At 38.3% G+C, this 23,937-nt stretch overlaps 1 protein-coding gene across 5 annotated transcripts in view; it reads right to left on the bottom strand.

Moving 5' to 3' along the window:
- Cadps2 (calcium dependent secretion activator 2) overlaps positions 1 to 23,937 on the bottom strand; it is a 542,094-nt gene that overhangs the window by 384,664 nt on the left and 133,493 nt on the right. For all 5 annotated transcript variants that reach the window (XM_052722147.1, XM_052722145.1, XM_052722146.1 and 2 more), the window contains exon 2: positions 21,156 to 21,269. In XM_052722147.1, the coding sequence (XP_052578107.1) occupies positions 21,156 to 21,269 (114 nt within the window). The remainder of the gene's footprint in view (positions 1 to 21,155; positions 21,270 to 23,937) is intronic.

The following is a 23,937-nucleotide window of genomic DNA, read 5'->3' on the forward strand; positions in this document are numbered from 1 at the left end:
CCATGTGGTAAGGTAAAGATTTATAGAAATGGGTTAATTTAAGATAGAAGAACTAGATAGCAAGAAGCCTGCCATGGCCATATAGTTTGTAAGCAATGTAAGTCTCTGTGTGCTTACTCAGTGGGTCTGAGCGGCTGCGGGACTGGCGGGTGAGAGAGATTTGTCCTGACTGTGGGCCAGGCAGGACCAGGAAAACTCTAGCTACAGGGGAGACAGAGACTTAAGAGGCCATCTCTTGTCACAAAGGAAACTTCCACTACCAGGCTTGGGTAACATCTCATTGAGTGGTTGGACAAACAACCCAGGGTGCTGCCAAGACTATAGTTTGGTCTCTGCAAACTGTTCTCTAGCCAGCAGAAAGTGCTGAGGGAAAATAAGACACATCTGGATTTTCTTCCCAACTGTACTCCCCAGACAACACACTAGAGGAAGGATGCAAGGAGAGACACAGGGTCAAGGCTATTAGTTATCCCACAGCAGTGTTCCTTGGGAGCAAATAGTGAAAAAGAGAAGGACCAGAAAAGTAAATTATCTACAAGAAAAAAATATCCAAAGGAAATTAAACAGAGTTTAGTATCCACTGAGAATATACCTATTAGCATTAGAACACTGAGAATATACCTATTATTATTAGAACATAACAAAATCTCTACAGCATTTATATTTTTTTTTTCTGTTTTGTAATATCCCATGAAAATCTGTCACCTTAATGGGGCTTTATAACAGGTGAAATGACAAAACAAAGACTTTTGTGTAGCATGAAGGAGACTTGTTAATTCATGTGCTGTGTACCTTCATACTTTCAAACTCAGGATATGTCCATTCCTACAACTTATTTGCTGCATATATGACAGTATCTATCACTTTTTTATCATTTTGAACTAATTTTTCAAATAGGCTTGTTGAAACCCAATTAGGAAGTTACCTTCTCCTCTCAGTTTGGTCATATTTAGCAAGGAAAAGTGACAGATATTTAGTAACAAAGCCTGAGTTGTCTGGCAACTTCAAAAATGTGTAAATTGAGGGTACAAACACATAAACAGACTATAAATAATTCTTAATGTGTAAAACAAAAAGAATAAAGGATAAAGCCATGCAAAACTTTCACAGGGAGTATAAAACACACTGGCATTAAAAAAGGCAGCATTTTTTAATCTAAATGAATACTGACCACAAATGACTTATATATGATATTGCTTGAATTGGTCTTTGATATCATTTTGGAATTAGAAAGGTAATAATCAACATCTACAGACCAAAGTAATAGCAAACGTGAAGTCATTTCACTATGGGGAGAGCACAGAATTCTCCAGGGCAGAAAATATTGTACAACATTCAGCAACTAAAATCTATCTTTCTTAGCTTTAAGCTAATGGGTCTTAAAATTAAGAATGTATTTTGTAACAGGCAAAACCACTTCCTTCATGTAGTAAAGTTCCCGGGCAGAAAACAATGAAGCAGATTATCTTAGCATAACAGCACAATACCCCACATTCTCTACGCATGGCTCTTGTTGCTTGTTTTCTCTAGTACTAGGAATTGAACTCAGCATCTCTTCATTCCTGGCATGTACTCTACCCACTGAGCTGTGCATCCAGCCCCCAACCTCTATTCTATCTTAAGAATGTGTGTTCTATACCCTTTGTTCTACTTTTTTAGCGCTCTCTCTCTCTCTCTCTCTCTCTCTGTGTGTGTGTGTGTGTGTGTGTGTGTGTGTGTGTGTGTGTGTGTGTGTCGGTGTGAGTGGGAGTGTGTGTACATGAGTGTGGGTGTTTGAAGAGGTCAGAAAAGGCTATTGGGTTCCCTGCAGCTGAAGCTGCAAGTGGTTTTGTTACCCTGTAAGTTGCATTTGCATATTTAGGAAACAACGTTTTCTCATTGCCAAACACCCAATAATTCATAAAAAAAATACTTAGGGAAATGACAATATAAAAAACACTGGCAGGGAACTGATTAAAAGGGCCACACTGAGACCTCTACAGTCCAAGCATTTCAATAAAACATGCCAATAACCAAACTCCTGTCCTCCGTAAGAGCAGCAAAAGATCGTAATTGTTGAGCCTTCTTTCCAGCTCCAATCCTTTATTCTGAAAGTTCACACATTTAGAGTTCACTAAGGTAGAAATGTTCTACACGGCATTGTTATTTTACAATTTAACCATTTTATCTTTGCCACTTAAAGCCTTCTATTTTCATTATTCTCTATTTTATGTCTACATAGATAGAAGTTTCCTTTACATAGAAAAAGTTATAGGAAGAGGAAATGAAGGGAGGAAAATAGGTAGGGAGAAAAAAAATGGGAGGGAGGCAGACCAGAATGACAAAAGAGCATGCAGATGAGAGAGGGAGATGATAGACCAGGATCATCTGGATCAGTTGCCTGCAGGCTATCACCAGCAACCACCAGCTCACAGGATAGGTGGAAAATTTTAGGTAGATCTTAAGAGCATTTAGACCTTCTGAAAGAATAATGAAAAGTAGGTTGCATTTGCATATTAAGGAAACAACGTTTTCTCATTGCCAAACAGCCAATCACTCATTAAAAAATACTTAGTGAAATGACAATATAAAAATATTGGCAGGGAACTGATCAAAAGGGCCATGCTGAGACCTCTACAGTCCAGGCATTTCAATAAAACATTCCAATAACCAAACACTAGTGTAGAGAAGCTGGATCCCTGAGTACTGAGCAAGTCTGGTTGTCTCTTAGCAATCAGTGGAATCAAGACCTGACCATCAGCTTTAGAAAAAAGCAAATTCAGAGAACAAAGTTCTTATTCATGGGCAAACTGCCAAAATTAACACTCAGGATGGCCTGTTTCCTTTCTTGTCCTACTCAGATGCTGTGTTTTGTGTTTTGGACATGTCTTGAGTGTAACCCCCCAAAATTCATTTGTGGGAAGTTCAATACCACTGTGGGAATATTGGGACATGGTGGACCTTTAAGAGGGGGAACCTAGTCGGAGGTTATTAGCTAATTTACCTTTAAGAGATTATGATCACTCTCATGAGGCCCCCTGAATTAGTGCTCAAGAATGGGCTGTGATAAAAGACAAGGCTGGCCCTACCCATCTCTCCTGTTTATTGTGATGTGATATCTTTGTCCCACCATGATAACATCTATCACACAGAGTTTCTTTCAGTTGACACTGATGCTATATGCTTGAACATCCAGAACTGTCACTTAAATAAACCTCTTTTCTTACAAATCACCCAGATTCTAGTATTTTGTCATATGGACAAAACCAGAAGTAACCTTTGCAGAATTTCATCAATGATACTAATCATTTGTCACTTGATATTTCAATGAAACAACTTTCAAGGGCTACTATGCCATGCCTTACAATTAGATACAATGTGGAAGACATAAGTAACAGAAAACAAAAATGTCAACTCCTTCACTATTAAGTCTGGGCCATCTTTCAGTATTTACTTATGAGTGAGGACAAAACAAGGTTTTCAGTTGTGTAAGGAGGTAGATGCAATCACTAGTTATTGTAGAGGGTTACTGGATGATGTAGATAAATCTGCAACAAGAGAAAAGATAGGAAGGGTTAAGAAAGAAAATAGAAGAGGAGAGCAGAGGAGGATGGAGAATGAGGAAGATGAGGAGGATAAGGAGGATGAGGAAGTGTGTAATGTTGTCAAGAGGAGGAGGGAGGAAGAGACTGAAAACATGAAGAGAGACAAGGTGGAAGAAGTAGGTAGGGATGAATGGGGAGGAGAGAAAAGGTAAGGCAGAGAAGAGGAAGAGGGGTAAACAGGAGGAGGAGGAGGGAAGAGGAAAGAGGGGAAGAGAAAAACAAAGGAGAGGAGAAACGTGGAGGATGGAGAAGGGAAATGGGTAAGACAGCCAGCTGGCCTGGTGCTAGAAACACTGAATGAGAAAAGGAAGCTTAAAGTCCCCTTTCTCTATGTTATGATCTTGCTCAAATTGCCTGTTTTCTGTTTACCTTTCTGCTAAAAGATGTTAGAGAAGATTCAGTTGGAGGAGGTGGGAATGGGGGATGGATTGGGGAAGAAGGCTGGGGGGATGGGAGGAGGGAGGACAGGGGAAACCATGGCTGATATGTAAAATTAAATTAATATAAAATAAAAATATTAAAAAAAGATGTTAGAGAAGCCGGGTGGTGGTGGCACATGCCTTTAATCTCAGCACTCAGGAGGCAGAGCCAGGCGGATCTCTGTGAGTTTGATGCCAGCCTGGTCTACAGAGTAAGATCCAGGAAAGGCACAAAGCTATACAGAGAAACCATGTTAGAGAGCCAAGTTCATATCAGGAGCTGCCACTCCTGAGTACATTAAACCATGCAACGAAGCCAATTTATATTAAATATCATCAAATACACATAAAACCAACTAGAGCCACATTGGGCTGGGCACAGGGAGCTGGTCTCTTCTTTTCAACATACATGAATAGAGGTTAAGTATATTTAAAGCTTTTCCCTTGAAGGCTCTTCCACATCCCTCTATAGCAGCTCTACTTTAACTCCTGTACATATAACATCATTAGATATGCATAGGATACTGTAAGAAAACTAGACTACCTAGCATGGGAATTAAATCCCTCTATTAAATGTAGAAAATTTTAAACAGAGAATGCAACAGTTATGCTACAAATTCAGAAGTCTATAAAGAATAATATGTATTCTAAAGCGACTGAAGGAAAAAAACCACAAGAGGAAAAAAATCACTGACTACTTGCTCAAAATCTTGCACACACTGATGGGCATTAGAGAAAGAAAAATTACCTCTCTCCAAATATTTGTTAAAATTAAACAAATAAAAGCTGGGCCTGGACTTCATCAAATCAGGGGTGTTCCTGAACAGAAAACTAGAATTATTAAATATTTGTTCGCTAGATATTATGATTGACTTAAATACTCTGTGGGTGCTCTGTAATGTTAGAGCAGTAAGTTGTTTTCAATTGCTGGTAAGTAGACACTCAAATATTGGCTGAGAAAAAGTAAATAAACCAAGCCTCAATATGATAGTAAAGGTATCAATCAAACCCATGTGTCATATTAAAAATTAAAAGACAAATGTATACTATAGTGAAAATACAGGACTGTCCAATTTCTCTTGGCTGTTCGAGAGGACACACCAATGCCAAGTAGATTTCCTTCTTTTGTAATTTTTTTCCAGTCATTTTGGAATGCATTTAATCATTTAGATATTTCTGAGATTATAGTGTGACTACTGAGTTATCTGCTTTAAGAGTTTCTATGTTTGAAAGAAGAATTTAATGCCCTCACCAGATAACCTTCTACTATGTATATAATTGTATGTACATCAGATAGTGTTGCCAGGGCAGCAGGGGTTAAACTAATGACACAAATGAATGAAAAATTAAACACATACTAAAATACATCATAATGCAGTTATATAAATGTACATTCTTGAATATATTAACAGTAAAGATTCAAACACTGTAAAACTATGAGCAATGACTTCTTAGAGGTACATGCCCAGGGGCTTTAAGTATCTATATCTGTTAAAAAAAAAAAAGAAAGAAAGAAAAGAAAAAAAAAAGCAATAACATACCATCTACCATGTTCCAGCAAGGCAACCAGATACTGACTGAAAAGTAACAAGATTACTACCACATACCAAACTGCCTGGGCAAGATATCAAGTAGAATTCAATGTAGATGCTTCAAGCACTATTGGGTTTACTGATATGAAGCAGACATTTTTAGCACATCAAAATTAGCACTTTCATAGAGTTGAACATATAGTTATATGAAATATAGTGTGAGGCTTAATCTAATTTACTTTTCACAGCTTCATAAAAAAAATCACATATTAGGGCTAGATAAATGACTTTGCAGTTTAGAGAACTTGCTACTCTTCTAGAATATCCAAGTTCAGTTCTCAGGACAATAGGTGTCTGGCAATTGCATGTAGCTCTAGTTCTCAGGGGATCTTGTACCTTAATTTGGCTTCCTCAGTACTCATATACATGTAGAAAACACACAAGGGAACACATACATACCCATAAATAAAATAAGTAGATAAATCTTAAAAATTTATGCATTTTGAACTAAGATTGTGCAACATACCATGAAAACTTTAGAAAGGGTAATGGTCTCCGTCGGTACACACTCCAAGTGGCAAAAATGGGGCATGATGAATTTCATGAACAATTACCTGCACATCTGTCCGTTCTATTAGACTACACCCTTTCCTTACTCATCTATATATTTCTAGGACAGAAGGCAGTACCTGACTAGTGCTTACATAAATACTCATTTGCAGGCAAATGGATGCAACTAGAAAAACTGATCCTGAATGAGGTAACCCAGACCCAGAAAGACAAATACGGTATGTGTTCACTTGTAAGTATGTGGTGGTATTAGCTCTGCCCATGACTTTGGGCTATACGGCCCAAAAGAAAGAGGTGGTGCTTCTTGCTTTCATTAGTGACCTCTTAAAAGGAAAGGGAGAGGAGTCTCATGCTTTTTCTTCTTGGCGTGATCAGATGGCTAGGGGCATTCGTTCCCAGACAGAACAGAGGACAACTTCAGCTGTTTATTCGGTTCTGTATTTGTGAGTGTATTTCCTCAACTCAAAATTTATTATTTCTTAATAAATCCCTATTACCCATTAAATAGAATCATGTGGATTATTCATAAGTGGGCATTAGCTTTTAAGTAAATGATAATCAAGCTATAATTCACAGACCCAGAGAGGCTGGGTAAAGAGGAAGGCTCTAGAGAGTAATGCAACTGGGAAGGGGAAATACAATAAATTTTGCAGGTGGACTGGGGGCTAGTGGAGACTAGAGCTGGGAGGATTGGTAGGGGTGGAAAAAGAGAATGCAAGAAGAAACAGCTGAAACTGGGAAGCACTGTGGATAGGTGGTGGAAAACCAGTACAGTGGAAACTTCCTGGAATCTATGAGGGTGACCCTGGTAAGGACTCCTAGCAGTAGAGGATAAAGACAATGAACTGGCCATCTTTTGTAGCCAGGCAAGGCTTCCAGTGGTAGGACTGGGTTACACTCAGTTGAGTTATTGGCCAAGGAGGCCCTGTGGAGACTAAACAAACCAGGCTGTTGCTAGGGCAGGCCAGTCTCTGAAAACTGACAGTAGAGCTCTATTGGGGAGAACAACATCCACATAGCTCATTAAACATAGAGAGGTCAAGCTGGTGCCTGCATGGATCCTTCACCCCTAAGCTCTAGTCTCTTTAGCACAGAAGGTACTTTGCAGACTATGGAAAGAGAAGCCTGGATACCAACTCATCTACAAAACCCTCCACCTACAATCTGTCTTTCCTGTAAGATGTGCTGGGGCAATGGTGGCACTGAGCTTGTGGGAGTGGCCAACCAATGTTTGGTTTAACTTGCAGTCCATACCATGAGAGGAAGACCATGTCCTACACTGCCTGGATGGCCAGGAACCCAGAGACTGGATAGCCCAGAGACCTAGGGTAGAACCAAATGCAACAGTTCTGAAAAAAAAAAGAAAAGAAATGAGATGATTCCTAATGAAATTCTGCTATACACTGCTATAAGGTGTGTGCCTTGTCCAGTCATCATCAGAGAGGCTTCCTCGGGCAGCAGATGGGAGTGGTGCAGAGACCACAACCAGATATTATGCAGAGAGAAAGTCCAAATTGAAGGTTTCCATTGAAATCATGGAACCCAACAGAAGAGAGGGAGGAAAGATTGTAGGAGTCAGAGAAGATGAAGAACATGGCCCACTGAATGAACTAAGCAGGATTCACATGGTTTACAGACACTGAAGTAGCAAGCATGGGACCTGAATGTACCCACACCAGATTCTCTGCATATGTGTTATAGCTGGTAGCTTGGGGCTTTGGTGGGACTCCTAACAGTGGGAGCAGGTGTATCTCTGACTCTTTTGCCTTTTCTTAAAACTCTTTTCCTCCTATTGGGTTGCCTTGTCCAGTCTCAAGACAAGGAAGGCGTGTCTTGCTTTATGTTTTGTCCTGTTTGGCTGTAATCTTTTGGGGGCCTGCTCTTTTCTGAAGAGGAAACAGAGGGGGGATGAATCTGGGGGAGAGGTGAGGTAGAAGGGAGTTAGGGGGAGTGGAGGGAGGAGAAACTGTGGCCAAGATGTATCATATAAGAGAAGAATCTATTTTCAATAAGAAAATTCATTCATTTTTTCCTTCTTTTTAATTTTGAGATTACAATATAACATCCTTTCTCTTTTTCTTTCCTCCCTCTGAACCTTCCTGTATATGCCTCCTTTCTCTCTTTCAAATTATAGCCTCTTTTTCCATTAACTGTTGTTATATGAATATATGTATATGTTCCTATATTCCTAATATATATTCCTAAATATAACCTGCTTAGTCAGTACAGGGTTACTAGCATGTATGTTTTCAGGGCTGATAATTTGATGATGGATAACAAATGAGTGTGTCTTTTTCTAGGGAAAAAGACAACAATACACATGGTAAAGTAAATATGAAAAAGTCCATGAGGCCTCAGCCCTATACAATTAACTACAGGTAACTCACAAATAAAGTTACATTCTTTAACCCAAACAAAGTTTAAAGTAAAGTGATTTTTGTCTTTAATATGTTTTATGTTGTGTCATATCAAAACATGGCCTTTGGTCAATATTTTGATGGCAATCGACATAAAATAATTGAATTCTATAGTGAGATCAATAATGTACTGAGAGACAGATGATCAATGACTATATTAGCTATTCATAGTGTTGAAGATTTTATTTTATTCTTCTCATGAGCATTGTGTCTTTAGTTTTATGACTAAGGAATAGAAAAGATTTAAATATAGTAAGGGAGACCAGTGCCTCTTATGACTGCTAACTAGGGTATACATGATTTCTTTCAAACTAAATAAAGGATATATGTCAGCAGACGATGTATCTTGCAAGAAAGATTAAAGCAAGTTCTTCATTTAACAACAACAATAAAAGTTTTCACCCACAAAAATAAAGAACAAGAATGTCTTTTGAAACAGGACTCTAATGATTTAATGCACTATTGAATAAATGTGATAGAAGATAAATAGTAGAAATCATTGAATGGACCCAGGAGTAACATCTGAGTAAATATAAAACTTCATAATACTTTGGGGATCAAGGAAATGTGATTATTTGCTCTTGAAACTTAAGACTTGGAAATTTTAACTCTAAATTTAGGGAGAAAAATTGTGAGGCAAAACTACTCATCTAAGATAATGCTGACCGAATGCTGAAGACAACTAATCTTAGATGTTAAAACACAAACTTCTGAAGGAAAACTACAAAGTTATAGAGCATTATCCAGAAGAATGAAGGACTATCTTCATCCATTGAAACCTGTGGCCAAATGGGCTCCCTTGTGAAATCTACAGCAGCACCCCTGCTCAGAGTTGCTCTGAACAACGACATGGACTTTCTATTCAAGAGGGATTATGGCTTTGCTGGTACTCAGTTGAGTTAATGGCTAAGATGGTCTGAGAATTCAGTGGTTATAAACACTCTTGAAAAGATTACAGATACATATGAGTACAAAACCTTCATTTTGATGCAATGCCAAAGCATGAAAAAAAATATGACATCACATAACAATAAGCATCTCAAATGTACCAACGTGCTCACACTAAGCTGGTGTTGAACATGTGAATTAGGGAACGTTGCTCTGAAACTGTCTGCACGTACCTCTGCTCTTTACTGCTATTTGGCTTAAATGTCTATACTGGGGACTAAACGGAGGGTTGAACAGCCCACTTCCATGTTATAAAAATGCAGAAAAAAAAGAGATGAATTAGATGGAGGCTTAGCCCTGCTGTCTACTACAGATTTGCTAGATGAAAATGGAATATTCATAAGCTCAGCTTGTTCTAAAATGGCTTGGAGAACAATTCTGAAAATATTGTTTTTCTCAATTATTGTCAAATATTACTCTTTTATATGCACACCACTTTGTCTACATAAAAAAAAAAGCAGATGTCATCAAGAATGCAAGTGACTTTACACAGCCCACTGACAGGTAACATCAACCCAGATGCTCTAAATAGCAATTGGAATCTCAGACATAAAAGCACATTCTCCACATTCTTACAGAATGCTTGATTTCAAATGTCACTCAGCATATACAAAAATATGTGAACTCAAATAGCTAATATCAAAAATAACAAATACAAAGTGATTTGCAGAGCTCAGTGCAAATCTGAAACCTCGTTTCTTATTACTGGCTACTGGATTTCGTCTATTAGTGTGCTAACCTTTTTTTATCCCCTCCTGCCACAGGCTGCCAATCTTGATTTACTTAGCGATTATCAATTCTCTATGAATGCCTCTTCCATGGCATTATTTCAAAGTTCAAAAAGATTTTGACAGGCCGAACACTTTCTAGAATATGCAAAGCAAATCTTTCTATTTCAATAAAATAACAGAATTTCCATTGAAACATTTAAATGTAATCTTCCAGCCACTCCCCCTCTAGCTTGCACACAAAAGACTAAGAAATATATATTGAGTCTGAAAAAGGTAAGGAAATCACATAAGCAAAACAAAACAAAACAGAAAAGTCTTGAAGAGCTCCTACTTTTCATGCATTAACAGTGATAAGAGTGACAGTGATGGAGAAGAGTTGGGTCATATATTCTGCTCCCTTAGAAAGAGCCAGATACTAAAGTCAAGCCCTTTGTTATCTGAACTAAGAATTATGAGTGTGTATATGGAGGTAAGCATCATGGCTTGGACATCTACTCTGGAGGTAGAGAATTGAGTCCTATCTTTTTCTTCATATTTTAGAGATACAAGATCATTCAACACAAAGGAAGGTATAAGTGCACAGAGACAATGTTTAATGTCCAGAGTCCTATACAACTAGAGGGAGTTTTTAAGACCATCTTCCTTTTGCCTCAGGTGGAGCTAAGGTCCATGGCAGTGACATGAGTTACAGCAGCAGATGACTGCAAAGTGGAACCTGATTTCTACAGAGCTACCGATCCAATAGAGGTGGGGGCTGGAGTTAACAGGTCTAAAAGAGGACAGGAGAAGAGCTACTGTCATGAGCTACTGACTCATGAACAAGAAAATAGAATCCAAAGGAAACTGGACTAAGAAAAGTAGTATCAGAGGCAAGGAAACTTACCAAACAAGGAGGCAAAAAGAAACAGAAATTTTTGGCTTTGGCTTTACAGTGTTAATAGTCTAATGAGAGTATAAAAAAGGCCTATAAATCAGTATTTAAAATAGTAACATCCAAGTGGAGAAACAGACAAAAAAGTATTTCATAAAAAAGTATGAACAGCTGGTGAGAAGTAGTTAAACTTCACTAACAGTAAATTAAAAATAAGTAAAATCAATAGTTGGCAATTTTTTTTAACAATACCAGAAAGGGAGGAGTATTGCTAAATATTACTGTGTCAGAACAAATTGCTATTGCCTTTCTCAAGACAACTTGCAATCTGCATGAAGAGCTTAAACAAGGCTCTTTGCCCATTGACCACGTATCTCGCTTGTTGAGATTATCAAAGATGGCCAATTTAGGAATATATGCAATCCTTTCAGACTCTTTAAAGTATGTTTTTAACTGAATTAAGATTACATCACTTTCCCCCCTTCCTTCCCTTGTTCTAGCCCCTCGCAGCTTCCATCCTTATAATTTCTCTCATGTCCTCCTGATTCTCAAGTTGATAGCCTCTTTTTCTTTGGGCATTATTACCATATACATATACACGCATGTGTATACATACATACATACATATACATATATATATAAACATAAACAACTTGTGTTCATTTCTTCTTTGCTGGTGGTATGAACATAGTTTCAAGGCTGACCACTCCGGAATGGACAACCAGTAAGAGGGTTTATCTTTGAGAGAAGCTAATTATCCTTCTCCCAGCAGTCATTAGATGCCTGTAGATCTCTTATAGCAAATAGAGACTGTTGCAGAAAGCCACAACTGGACATACAGATCAACTGATCGTGGGAAGCCCAGTTCCAACAGATCCCTATGCATTACAGTTCCTGCATATATGATGCAGGGAACAACCCAGAAGAAGCAGAACGATTTTAAGAGCCAGTATACCTAGAAGTCTGATATCAAATAGTCTTTCCTAGAAATGGCTACATAAAGAAGAGCTAAACAATGGACATGTTCACATGGAGGAAAGAAATTTCATAGGGTCTCACAAAACCTATGGAGACCTTTCAGAATTTTTAAGTAAAAAAAATGTAGGAAACCTAAATACTTAACAATTAGGATATCAAGTAATGTTTAGATATAGGCACTTGATGAATTGTTGCACAGTAATTTAAAACCATGTATAAAACATTTGCTATTAAAGGATGTTCTTAACATAGTATATAAAAACTTGTAATGACTCCAATTTCACACATATGTAAGAGAAACAAGAAACTGTAAAATGAAGTTGTTAGCTGCTGTTGAAATTACACATGGAATATCAATTTTCCTTTCTTCTTTTTATTAATTGATAATTTTATCTTAGGTACATTTTACTATTACAGAAACTTTGCATCTACTAATTATTCCTTTACTATCCTAGTTTGAGTTATTATTGCTATGATTAAACACCATGATCAAAGAAACTTGGGGAGGAAAGGGTTTCTTTGGCTTACACTTCCATATCACTGTTCATTTTCAAAGGCAGTCAGGACAGTAACCCAAACAGGGCAGACATGGAAGGCAGGTGTTGATGCAGAGGCCATGAATAGGGTGCTGCTTACTGACTTGATCCCCATGACTTGTTCAGCCTGCTTTCTTATAGAACCCAGGACCGCTAGCCCAGACATGACACCACTCACAACGGGCTGAGTTCTCCCCCACCAATCACTGATTAAGAAAACACCCTATAGCTGGCTTTTATGGAGGCATTTTATCAACAGAGGTTCCCTCCTTTCAGATAACTCTAGCTTGTGTCAAGTGGACATAAAACCAGCCAGGACAATTATCGAACAAACACTTACTACTTCTTTTAAAAGGTGTTCTTAAAGATACACCTAAGCAGAAATCTTTTGAGTTTCAAATTTTGACTGTATGTTGCAGATAAAATAATGAGTCAAAATTAGAGCTAAACTGGTGAGGTGGGAATATTTATTTATAAGTTTTATATTAACAGGACCCCAAAATTATTTTTTAATTTGTTGCAGGATTTTCCTTTTCCTCCCTATACAAATGGGAAAAGTGAATGGCTAGTTGCAGTGGTCACAGTGGTGGTGAAGATGATTAATACTCTGTATTGTTTACTTTTTGTTGCTGTGATAAATGCTATGACCAAAAAAAACCAGTGGAAGAAAGAGTTTATTTTAGCATCCGTAATGATGAGGAGACATGGCAGAGGGTATCCTAAACTGGAAGATGAGAGATCATATATCTCCATCCACAAGCAGAAAGCATAGAAAGTTAAATGGAACTGGGCAAAGCCACAAACTCCTAAAATTCTCCCCCAGTGACATGCTTCCTATAGGAAGGCTCCACCTCTTCAAGGTTCCACAACCTCCACAAATAGTACCATCCACTGGGACCAAATACATGGGTCTATGGGTGTCATTTCTCATTCATATCACAACACTCCTACAGTAATTTAAAAAATGAATATAAATCAATCTTCCATACTCATTCAGTCTTTGGAAACAGAAGAGAACAAGTAGAATAAACAAACTATACATTCTTTGTGAAAAGCTGCTAATCAAATCACCTCCTACCAACCACACTCATGAGAAAGAAAAAGAGAAAGGCTCTAACCCCCATTTACAACAAATACAGAACCTGAAGTCTCTATCACACTGAAAAGCGTGAGGTGGCAACTACCCACTGTCCTTCAGAAAATTTCAATGAAAGGCCATCAACTTTCCACATATTGATTATAAATCACAGTTATTGCTCTAAATAATGAAATCCACCAGCATCCCATGAAGCAGAAGCAGTTATCTGATGTAAGAGCAACTTGGAAAGTAACAAATTGTGGTAAACCTGTGGTAAACACATCCACACTATCAGCTCAACTCCCCTAAATGAAAACCTAATACAACCACCACCAACAACAAAAAAAATCCCTAAAAGATATGGCCAGGAAAAGAAGTGAAGACATAAACTTACTGTCCACTCTGTGGTTTTTATATAGACAGTGAGATGCTTGATGAACACAAAACACACTTAAAATAATCCCATCAATAATTAGAAATCATAAACTTATCTGGATTATATCGACCACCTTATATTAAGTTATCTGGTAGGCTACTGGACACAGATTTTTCTTCTTTTCCTGTTCTGGTCCTTTCCTATAGCCTTCTTGACCTATTGGGTAGTTTAGATGTTTGGACTCTGAGATGTTTAACTTTCTCTGAGAATTTTATGGTGACAATTATTAATGAAGTACTAGAACTTCTTCATTACCTTTATTACTTTATAGTAGTGTTTAAGATATCACAGAATGTGATAAAACTCCTCCTAGAAAGACTGGTCAGCATTCAGAGAATAAAGACTGGATAATATTTATCTCTAAATGGGATATATATATATATATATATATATATATATATATATACACATATGTATGTATGTATGTATGTATGTATAATCACACCTCCTCACCCCAAAGCTCAGGAATCACCATAGAATAAGAGGTGAAAAATGCTAAGAGACAGAGGTAGTGGATGTCTGCAAAAAACACTGTTTACCAGACATGACAATGTTGTTGCACACATGAACTCCAGTGGCTGTGTCTACATGCACAAGGCCTGTAGAAGGACAAACTAATCAAATTCCAGTATGGGTTGGGGGAGGAGCTCATGAAATCCCACCTAATTACTGACAATGGATGGCTGCTTGGGTGAGGGAGAGTCTGTTTTCTTCTGAATGCTGCCCCCAAGGGGCTACCATATTCCAGTTGATGGACAGTCCTATCTATACCCAGGCACATACAGGCAGCATTGAGTAGATTCAGTGAAGTTTTTTGAAAAAAAAAAAGGCACATAAAGTTGGGAGGGAAAAGTGTTGAAAGGGATAGAAGAAGAAGTGGAGGGAAAGGAATGTGCAGTGGGTTGACAAATACACCTTGTGTGCATGTATAGAATTCTCAAGTAATGAAAAAAATGTTTTTAAGGAAAACTATTATATCGGTTTATAACAGGAGAGAGTCTTCCTGTGGCTCCAACTTCGCAGCAACCTTTGGTGACATCAGTTCTGCATCCAAGCTATTTGAACAGTGCTATTTCACTGTTGCTTAAATTTGCGACTCTCTGACACTAATCTGCATCCTTTATACTTGTTTAATCCCTAAGTGTAGTGTCAACTTTTTGGTCAACTTTTTTTTTTTTTAAGATTCATTTATATTTATTTATGGGTATGAGTTTGCCTGCATGTGCATCTATGCAGCACTTATGTGCCTGGTGTCAGTAGAGGCTAGAAGGAGGTGCTGGATGCTTTGGAGTTACAGATGGTTGTTAGTCACCATGTGGGTCCTGGGAATTGAACCTGGGTTCTCTGGAAGAAGAGCCAGAACTCTTAACTGCAGAACCATCGCTCTAGTCCTTCATTTCGATTTTTAAAAATTTACTTTTTTTATTTTCATTCTTCTCTCAAATATTACCACATTAATACTGCAGTTCCCCCTCCCTCCCATCTCCCTTTCCCACAGATCCACCCCACCTCCATCTCCTACCAGAAGAGCAGGACTCCCATGGACATCAACCAAATACAGCATAACCAGCCACAATAAGACCAGGCACATACCATTACATCAAGGCTAGACAAGGCAATAATATAGGAGGAAAAGGGTCCCAAAGGCAGGCAAAAGAATCAGAGACAGCCTCTGCTCCCACTGTTAGGAATCCCACCAGAAGAAGAAGTGACAAAGCCGTAAGATATATACAGAGGGCCTAGGTCAGACCCCTACAAACTCCCTGATCTTTGTGAGCCCCCATGAGTCCTGGTCAGTTGATTTTGTGGACTTTGTTCTCATGGTGTCCCTGACCCCTTTGGTTCCTCCAATTCTTTCTCCCCCTCCTCCGCAGGACTCCCTGAGCTCTGCCTAATGTTTGGCTGTGGAACTCTGCATCTGCTCCCAACAGTTGCTAGATGAAGTCTCTCTGGTCTCTTAGATGACAATTCTGCTAGGACTCCAGTCCCAGAACACTCTGCATGACAAACTGTAGGTCGAAGGTTTGGCTGGGTTGGTGTCCCAATCCTTCCACTTAAAGCCTTGCCTGGTTACAGAAGATGGCCGGTTCAGGCTTCGTGACACCTATTATATACTAGGAGTCTTTGCAAGGGTTACTCTCATAGATTCCATGGAGCTTCCATTGCAATACATTTCTACCTTACCTCTGAAATGCCCCCCAATTCCAGTCGTTTCTCTCAGTATTTTCTTCCTTCCCCACCCAACCTGATCCCTCCCTTTCCCAACCCCACCTACCCCAAGTTCACCCTCAAAATCTATTCTATTTCCCCTTCATAATGAGATTCATGCATCCCCCACTTAAGCCCTCATTGCTACCTACTCTCTAGGTCTGTGGACTGTAGCATGATTATCTTTTACTTTACAGCTAATATCACTTATAAATGAGAACATAACATATTTGTCTTTCTTAGTCTGGGTTACCTCACTCAGGATGATTTTTGTCTAGTTCTATCCATTTGCCTGTAGATTTCTTGATGTCATTGTTTTTAACAGCTGAGTATAAATGTACATATTTTCTTTATCATTCATCAGTTGAGGGACCTCTAGGTTGTTTTCAGTTTCTGGCTATTATGAATAAAGCTGCTATGATAGTTGAGCAAATGTCCTTGTGATAGGATGAAGTGTCCTTTGGGTACATTCCCAGGAGTGATATAGCTGGGTCTTGAGGTAGATGTAGTCCCAATTTTCTGAGAAACCACCATTTTGATTTCCAAAGTGGCTGTGTAAGTTTTCACTCCCACCAGCAGTGGAGGAATGTTCCCTTTGCTCCACACCCTCTCCAGCATGAACTATCACTTATGTTTTTGAACTTAGAAATTCTCACAGGTGTAAGATAGAATCTCACATTCATTTTGATTTGCATTTCCCTGATGGCTAAGGATACCTAACACTTTTTTAAGTGATTGTTGGCCATTTGAGATTCCTTTGTTGAGAAGTCTCTATTTTGATCTATATCCTATTTTTAATTGGAATATTTAGTTTGTTGATGTCTAGTTTCTTGAGTTCTTTCCATATTTTGGATATTAGCCCCCTGTCAGATGTGGAGATGGTGAAGATCTTTATCCATTCTGTGGGCTGCTATTTTGTCCTATTGACAGTGTCCTTTGACTTACAGAAGCTTTTCAGTTTCATGAGATCTCATTTATTAATTGTCAATCTTAGTGCCTGTGCCATTGGTATTCTGATCAGGAAGTAGTCTCCAATGCCAATGTGTTCAAGGCTATTCACCACTTTCTCTTCTGTCAGGTTTGCTGTATCTGGTTTTATTTTGGGGTCTTTGATCCACTTGGACTTGAAATTTGTGCAGGCTGTTAGATATGGCTCTATTTGCATTCTTCTACATACTAACATCCAGTTAGACCAGCACCACTTGCTGAAGATGCTTTCTTTTTTTTATTGTATATTTCTTGCTTTTTTTTTTATCAAAAATTAAGTTTCATAGGTATATGGATTTACAACTGGGTCTTCAATTCAATTCATTGATCGACATGTCTTTTTATGCCAATATCATGCAGTTTTTGTTACCACAGCTCTGTAGTACAGCTTGAAATTAGGGATGGTGATATTTTATATTCTGTTTCATTATGAGTCAATTCTTTTTTATTTTATTTTATAATTTAATTTAATTTTACATATCAGCCACGGATACCCTTGTCCTCCCCCCTCATGCCCCCCCCCCACCTTCCCCTCAGCCCACCCCCCATTCCCACATTCCCATCTCCTCCAGGGCAAAGACTCCCCTGAGGATAGAGTTCAACCTGGTAGATTCAGTTCAGGCAGGTCCAGTACCCTCCTCCCAGGCTGAGCTAAGTGTCCCTGCATAAGCCCCAGATTCCAAACAGCCAGCTCATGCACTGAGGACAGGTCCTGGTCCCATTGCCTGGATGCCTCCCAAACAGTTCAAGCTAATCAACTGTCTCACTTATCCAGAGGGCCTGATCCAGTTGGGGGCTCCTCAGTTATTGGTTCATAGTTCATGCGTTTCCATTCGTTTGGCTATTTGTCCCTGTGCTTTTTCCAATCTTGGTCTCAACAATTCTCACTCATACAAACCCTCCTCTTTCTCGCCAATTGGACTCCTAGAGCTCCACCTGGGACCTGGCCATGGATCTCTGCATCCGGTTCCCTCAGTAGTTGGATGGGGTTTCTAGCACGACAATTAGGGTGTTTGGCCATCCTATCACCAGAGTAGGTCAGTCTGGGCTTTCTCTCACCCATTGCCAGTAGTCTATTGTGGGGGTATCTTTGTGGATTTCTGGGGACCTCTCTAGCACTTTGCTTCTTCCTATTCTCATGTGGTCTTCACTTATCATGGTCTCTTATTTCTTGTTCTCCCTCTCTGTTCTTCATCCAGCTGGGATCTCCCGCTTCCCTAAGCTTGTTTTCCCTCGAACCTTGCCCTTCATTACCCCCATTCACGTCCAGGTTGTTCATGTAGATCTCATCCATTTCTCTGTCATTGGGCAATCCCTGTGTCTTTCTTAGGGTCCTGTTTTCTAGGTAGCCTCCCTGGAGTTGTGAGTAGCCATCTAGTCATCTTTGTTTTACATCTAGTATCCTCCTATGAGTGAGTACATACCATGTTTGTCTTTCTGAGTCTGGGTTACCTCACTCAGGATGATTTTATCTAGATCCATCCATTTGCCTGCAAACCTCATGATGTCATTGTTTTTCTCTGCTGAGTAGTATTCCATTGTGCATAGGAGATCAACTTCCTAAATATAACACCAGTAGCACAGACACTGAGAGAAACAATCAATCAATGGGACCTCTTGAAACTGAGAAGCTTTTGTAGAGCAAAGGATACGGTCAACAACGCAAAACGACAGCCTACAGAATGGGAAAAGGTCTTCACCAACCCCACATCTGACAGAGGACTGATATCCAGAATATATAAAGAACTCATGAAATTAGACATCAAAACACCCAAGAGTCCAATTAAGAAATGGGCTATAGAACTAAAGAGAGAATTCTCAGCAGAGGAAGCTCAAATGGCTGAAAGATATTTAAGGAATTGCTCAACATCCCTAATCATCAGGGAAATGCAAATCAAAACGACTCTGCGATATCACCTTACACATGTCAGAATGGCTAAGATCAAAAACACTGAAGACAGCTTATGCTGGAGAGGATGTGGAGCTAGGGGAACTCTCCTCCACTGCTGGTGGGAATGCAAGCTTGTACAACCACTCTGGAAATCAATATGGCTCTTTCTCAGAAAATTGGGAATCAATCTCCCCCAAGACCCAGCTATACCACTCTTAGGCAAATACTCAAGGAATGCTCAATCATACCACAAGGGCACTTTCTCAGCTATGTTCATATCAGCATTGTTTGTAATAGCCAGATCCTGGAAACAACCTAGATGCCCCTCAACTGAAGAATGGATAAACAAAATGTGGTACATATATACAATGGAATACTATTCAGCAGAGAAAATCATTATGAGTCAATTCTTAAGAGATTTTCACATATGTTGGATACTAACCCTTTATTAGACATGTCTTCTGCAAGTATTTCACAAATTCTATAGTGTAGCTTTTCATTCGTCAGTATCTCTTTTAGAGAAGATTTTATTTTTTTAGGTTCCATCAATTGTTTTCTTTTCTCAGGGATGAAGTCAAGGCACAACCCAGGTCATATTTACTATTTCTGAATCTTCTAGGAGTTATGTAGTGTTGCATTTAACTCTATGACTCAATTATTTCATTTTGTGAAAGACATACCTTCCAAATACAGCTTAACTTTTTGCATGTGGGTATACCATTGTTCTATCACATGTTCTGAATTGAAAAGATTATCTTTTCTCCACTGTATTGTAGCTGCTATTTGGTCAAAAATAATTTTATTGTAGTAGTGTATTTCCAGGTGCCCTATTATGTTTTCTTAATCTGTTTGTACTTTTACTAATACCCACTATCTTGTTCATTGTAGGTTTTAAAATGAATCTTGAAGTGATTTAGAAAAAGAAAATACTTGTTTTGGAATAATTTTTGATTTATACAAAAGTTAAAAAGATAGTAAAAGAAACTCACCTATCTATCTATTTTAATTACCCCTATTCTCTTATTGTGCCATGATTTTCAAGATTAAGACATAAGCCCTATTTTCTTAAGATAGTCAGTTGAGATCAAATTAGACAATATATCTACTATAGCTCCCAGATCTGTCATGCACACTTGGTAAGCAAGTCTTCAATAACTGCCAATGTTCCTTTAATTCAATATATACTTGTGAGTTGTATATTAAATAACATATCATCCATAAATCATAAATATTTTGTTTTGTACATGACAATACTCCCTGCCTCAGGAAGTTCAGAATATTATGTTTCCATGAATTCAATTTTGCAGTAGCCTAAGATGTGTTGAATGTCATGTTTTTTCAGATGAAACGTTAAAAGCATTTGCACAATGAAAGAAATCCATTCCCCAAATGACTCTGAGATGCTTAGGACATAAGTGAACTCTCCAACTTAATATCTATTGGTAATTCACTGAAACAAACTCATGATCATACGTGAAAGCAGCTCACAAGAAATATACAGAAAATTTCCATTTGAATCATAAGCTGAAATCAGAAATAACAGCAAGATGGAATTGGTAGTATTATTCATTCAATAAGAAAAGAAAATGCATTCTCTTAAAATTAATTAGTGCCCTTAATTATTATAAAGCTTAGAGAACAAACTGGCATAAGATCGTGATTTACTATTGAAATCCTGATTAAAAAGGATCATTTGTGAATGTGAACAGGAAGATAGCTAGACTCAGCTGTATCAGCCACTGCCAGAAGATGACTCTAAACAGTTTTCTTCACAAACAATGTGAGTAATTTCCAATTTTATTTATCTCTCAAAACCAGGCCGTGGAATTAGAGTTTTTAAATTGCAAAATAGAAGTGACAATCCTTTGGAGAAAGTCAAAAGCTCAAAGACTCAATGCTATACCAGTGACAGTCTTTAAATGGTCCCAGAAAGCATCACAGTTCCCAAAACAGAGCTCTGTAAACTCACCTCATAGTAACTCCGGACTGCATTGCAAAAGGCTTCATCTGCTACTATCTGAGTTTCCCCGTTGAGGAAGGCCTGGAACCGTTCTTTCAGTAACTGCAACTGTTGTTTGTTAAGCTACAAGGAAAATAAATAAATAAGCTGATAAATCAGCCAATTTGTACAATAGGACAATCATTAAAAGTTACATTTGCTGTATGTAGGTGAGATTAGATACAGATTTAGCTTTATAGTAAAGAAAATTAAAAGTGAAAGGTCTTATGACTTCCCTGCACATCTCAGAATCCAGCTATGGACTTTGACAGCAAATGTCTGCCCTACATATAATTCCTTGTGTTAACTTCCAGTTCCTTTGCAGAGACAGGGAAAATCTAAAATTTTGATGAGAGATTGATGCACAAAATTGTGCTGAATAAACAAAGCAAAGAGGGAAAGAACTCTTAAAAACAAGGAGACACCTTTTGGGGAAAGAGGCAATAAGCTGGAAGACCACAGAAGACAGAAGGGATTCCCAACAAAGAATCTTCTGGGAGGAATGAATGTTGGCTTCTAAAAGTTCAAATTCCATGAACAAACATGCATGAAATGCCTGAATTGACATAAATGTAGCCATGAACAGTTGACAAACTTGGAAGACCAGCGATCCAACAGATAAACTGAGAACACTTACTCAAGCCCACTGGGGGAGAGATGAGAGACCAAGGGGGTCTAATCCAATTTCATCACCACTGTAAATGCAGCTACAGTCACTACTAGCTGTCATAACAACTGAGGCTGGCTTAGACACAGGTTATGGCTCACCAACCATGTCCTCTGGTCAACTACAAGCAGTATCAGCTACTAATTTTTTAAGCTGCACTGCAAAATAAAGACCAAGTGTTTCTTGTTTAAAAATTATAATTAATTCCATGGTAGTACAAACAGATTTAAACTCAGTAGTACAGGCCCTGGGAAACACCTGTCTCAGTGCCCTGTGTTCATTCATGCCAAGTTCATCTTCACACACAAACATAAACACACACACACACACACACACACACACACACACACGCACGCACGCACGCGCACACACGCACGCATGCGCACACACGCACGCATGCGCACACACACACACACATAACCTTCCCTTAAGGTAGACAATAGGTCTAGAAGTAGAAAACGCTGTGTTCATGCTCAACTAGAAGAAGGCAGTTCTGGAAATAGTGTCTGTTGGAACACGTAACAAACAGCAAAGGAGTGATGCTTCTGTTTCATCCCATCTTGATTAGACTTTACGGAAGAACTTAGTCCAGTTGTGGAGTCTATAGAGGGATGTGAAGCATGCGGAACCATGCTGGGGAAAAATGATTAAAGGATTAGAAAGCTAAACAAAACCGGTATGATTTGGCTTCAAAAAGAAAGCTGGTGTGAAATAAGTTTAAATCTGTTCAAAGGGCTTATTAAAATGCCATTCAAATATCAGGGAGACAAGCTCTTTCAAAACCTGGATTTTATTTAGGAGTCTGACAAACAAGAAAGCTTGAAATGAAACTGTTGCTGCTACTCACAGGCTGATAAAGAAGTGTCCTATTGTACCTAGGTGCTAAAAAATAAATAAAAGCTCTTGCTCTCAGGACTGAAAGATGAAGACAGTCCATTTCTTCACTAAGGTTACTTCCTTCGTTTTAGGAAAGGCTAACCCGGCTGAAGTACAGGCAAAAGAAACATCACCATTATATTACAACCTCCATCTCCATAATATGAAGAAAATGAAAGCAGGCACCTTTTGTACACATGTATATAAGCAAGACAAAGTTAAGTCCGCAACTTTAGCCCTCTAAGCATAGCTCACAAAGAGGAACAAATGGAACTGGGACAGCAATTGCTTAGAGTGAGGCAGCTGAGATGCTTTAGTTCCCAAGCCATGGGAGTCACAACAAAAAACTTCACCTTGCAAATCCAGCACTGAGTGAAATAATGGAAATAGAAATGCTTGTGAGAATGGTGGGGGAAAAGAGAGGACTTGCATAATTATTTGTCCAAGTTCCCTCATTGGATGAAATTTTATTCAAAACGAATAACTTGTTTCTCCTCCAACTTTCTTCTATCCAAAGCATTTTGTTACTCCTTTTAAAAAATCCCTCTAAAATATTATCTTTGCAATTTCTAGTTTATCAGTATTAGTTGTTAGAATTACTTTCCAATAATTATGGTATGGTAAATTGGAAGATAATAATCAAAGAAAGGAGACTGGAACAAGCCATTGTCTCAGAAGATACAAGAAAACCAGTACAGTTCCAAAAACGTGCATAAGCGTGTACCTACATTTCAGGATCCAACTTCTATAAATAAAAGAATTCTAATTCTGTCATTTGTTTGTTAGTTTTCAGTGGTGGATAAGTGGAAAAAATATATTCAATACTGACAGTGTAAAGTTTAATGCAAAGCTCCATAGCTTCAGTTCAAATTCTATTCTAACTGTATAGAAGTTCAGTACATTGTATAGACTTTGCGCTGGTTTATTTTTATGTGTGCTGTTTTCGTTTGCAAGTTTTTCATGATAAAGTTTATAAACTTAAAATTTTAAAATTAATATATACATATATATAGATGGTAGATAGATAGATAAAATATACTGTTGTTACATTTAAGAAATATTACCAAATATAAGGAGTCAATAAAGTCACTTAATTAGCACGAAGTATTTACATTTTCCTATATGTAATGTAGGGAAAGAAAAATGAAATTCATCTTCAAATACAGCACTGACGATAGATCTCAGGAAGTACTTCCTAAAAGGTTTTGC

This window comes from Peromyscus californicus, unplaced genomic scaffold (genome assembly GCF_007827085.1).
Source record: "Peromyscus californicus insignis strain IS unplaced genomic scaffold, ASM782708v3 Scaffold_6__1_contigs__length_162567912, whole genome shotgun sequence".
In the NCBI taxonomy this organism is placed as follows: Eukaryota; Metazoa; Chordata; class Mammalia; order Rodentia; family Cricetidae; genus Peromyscus; species Peromyscus californicus.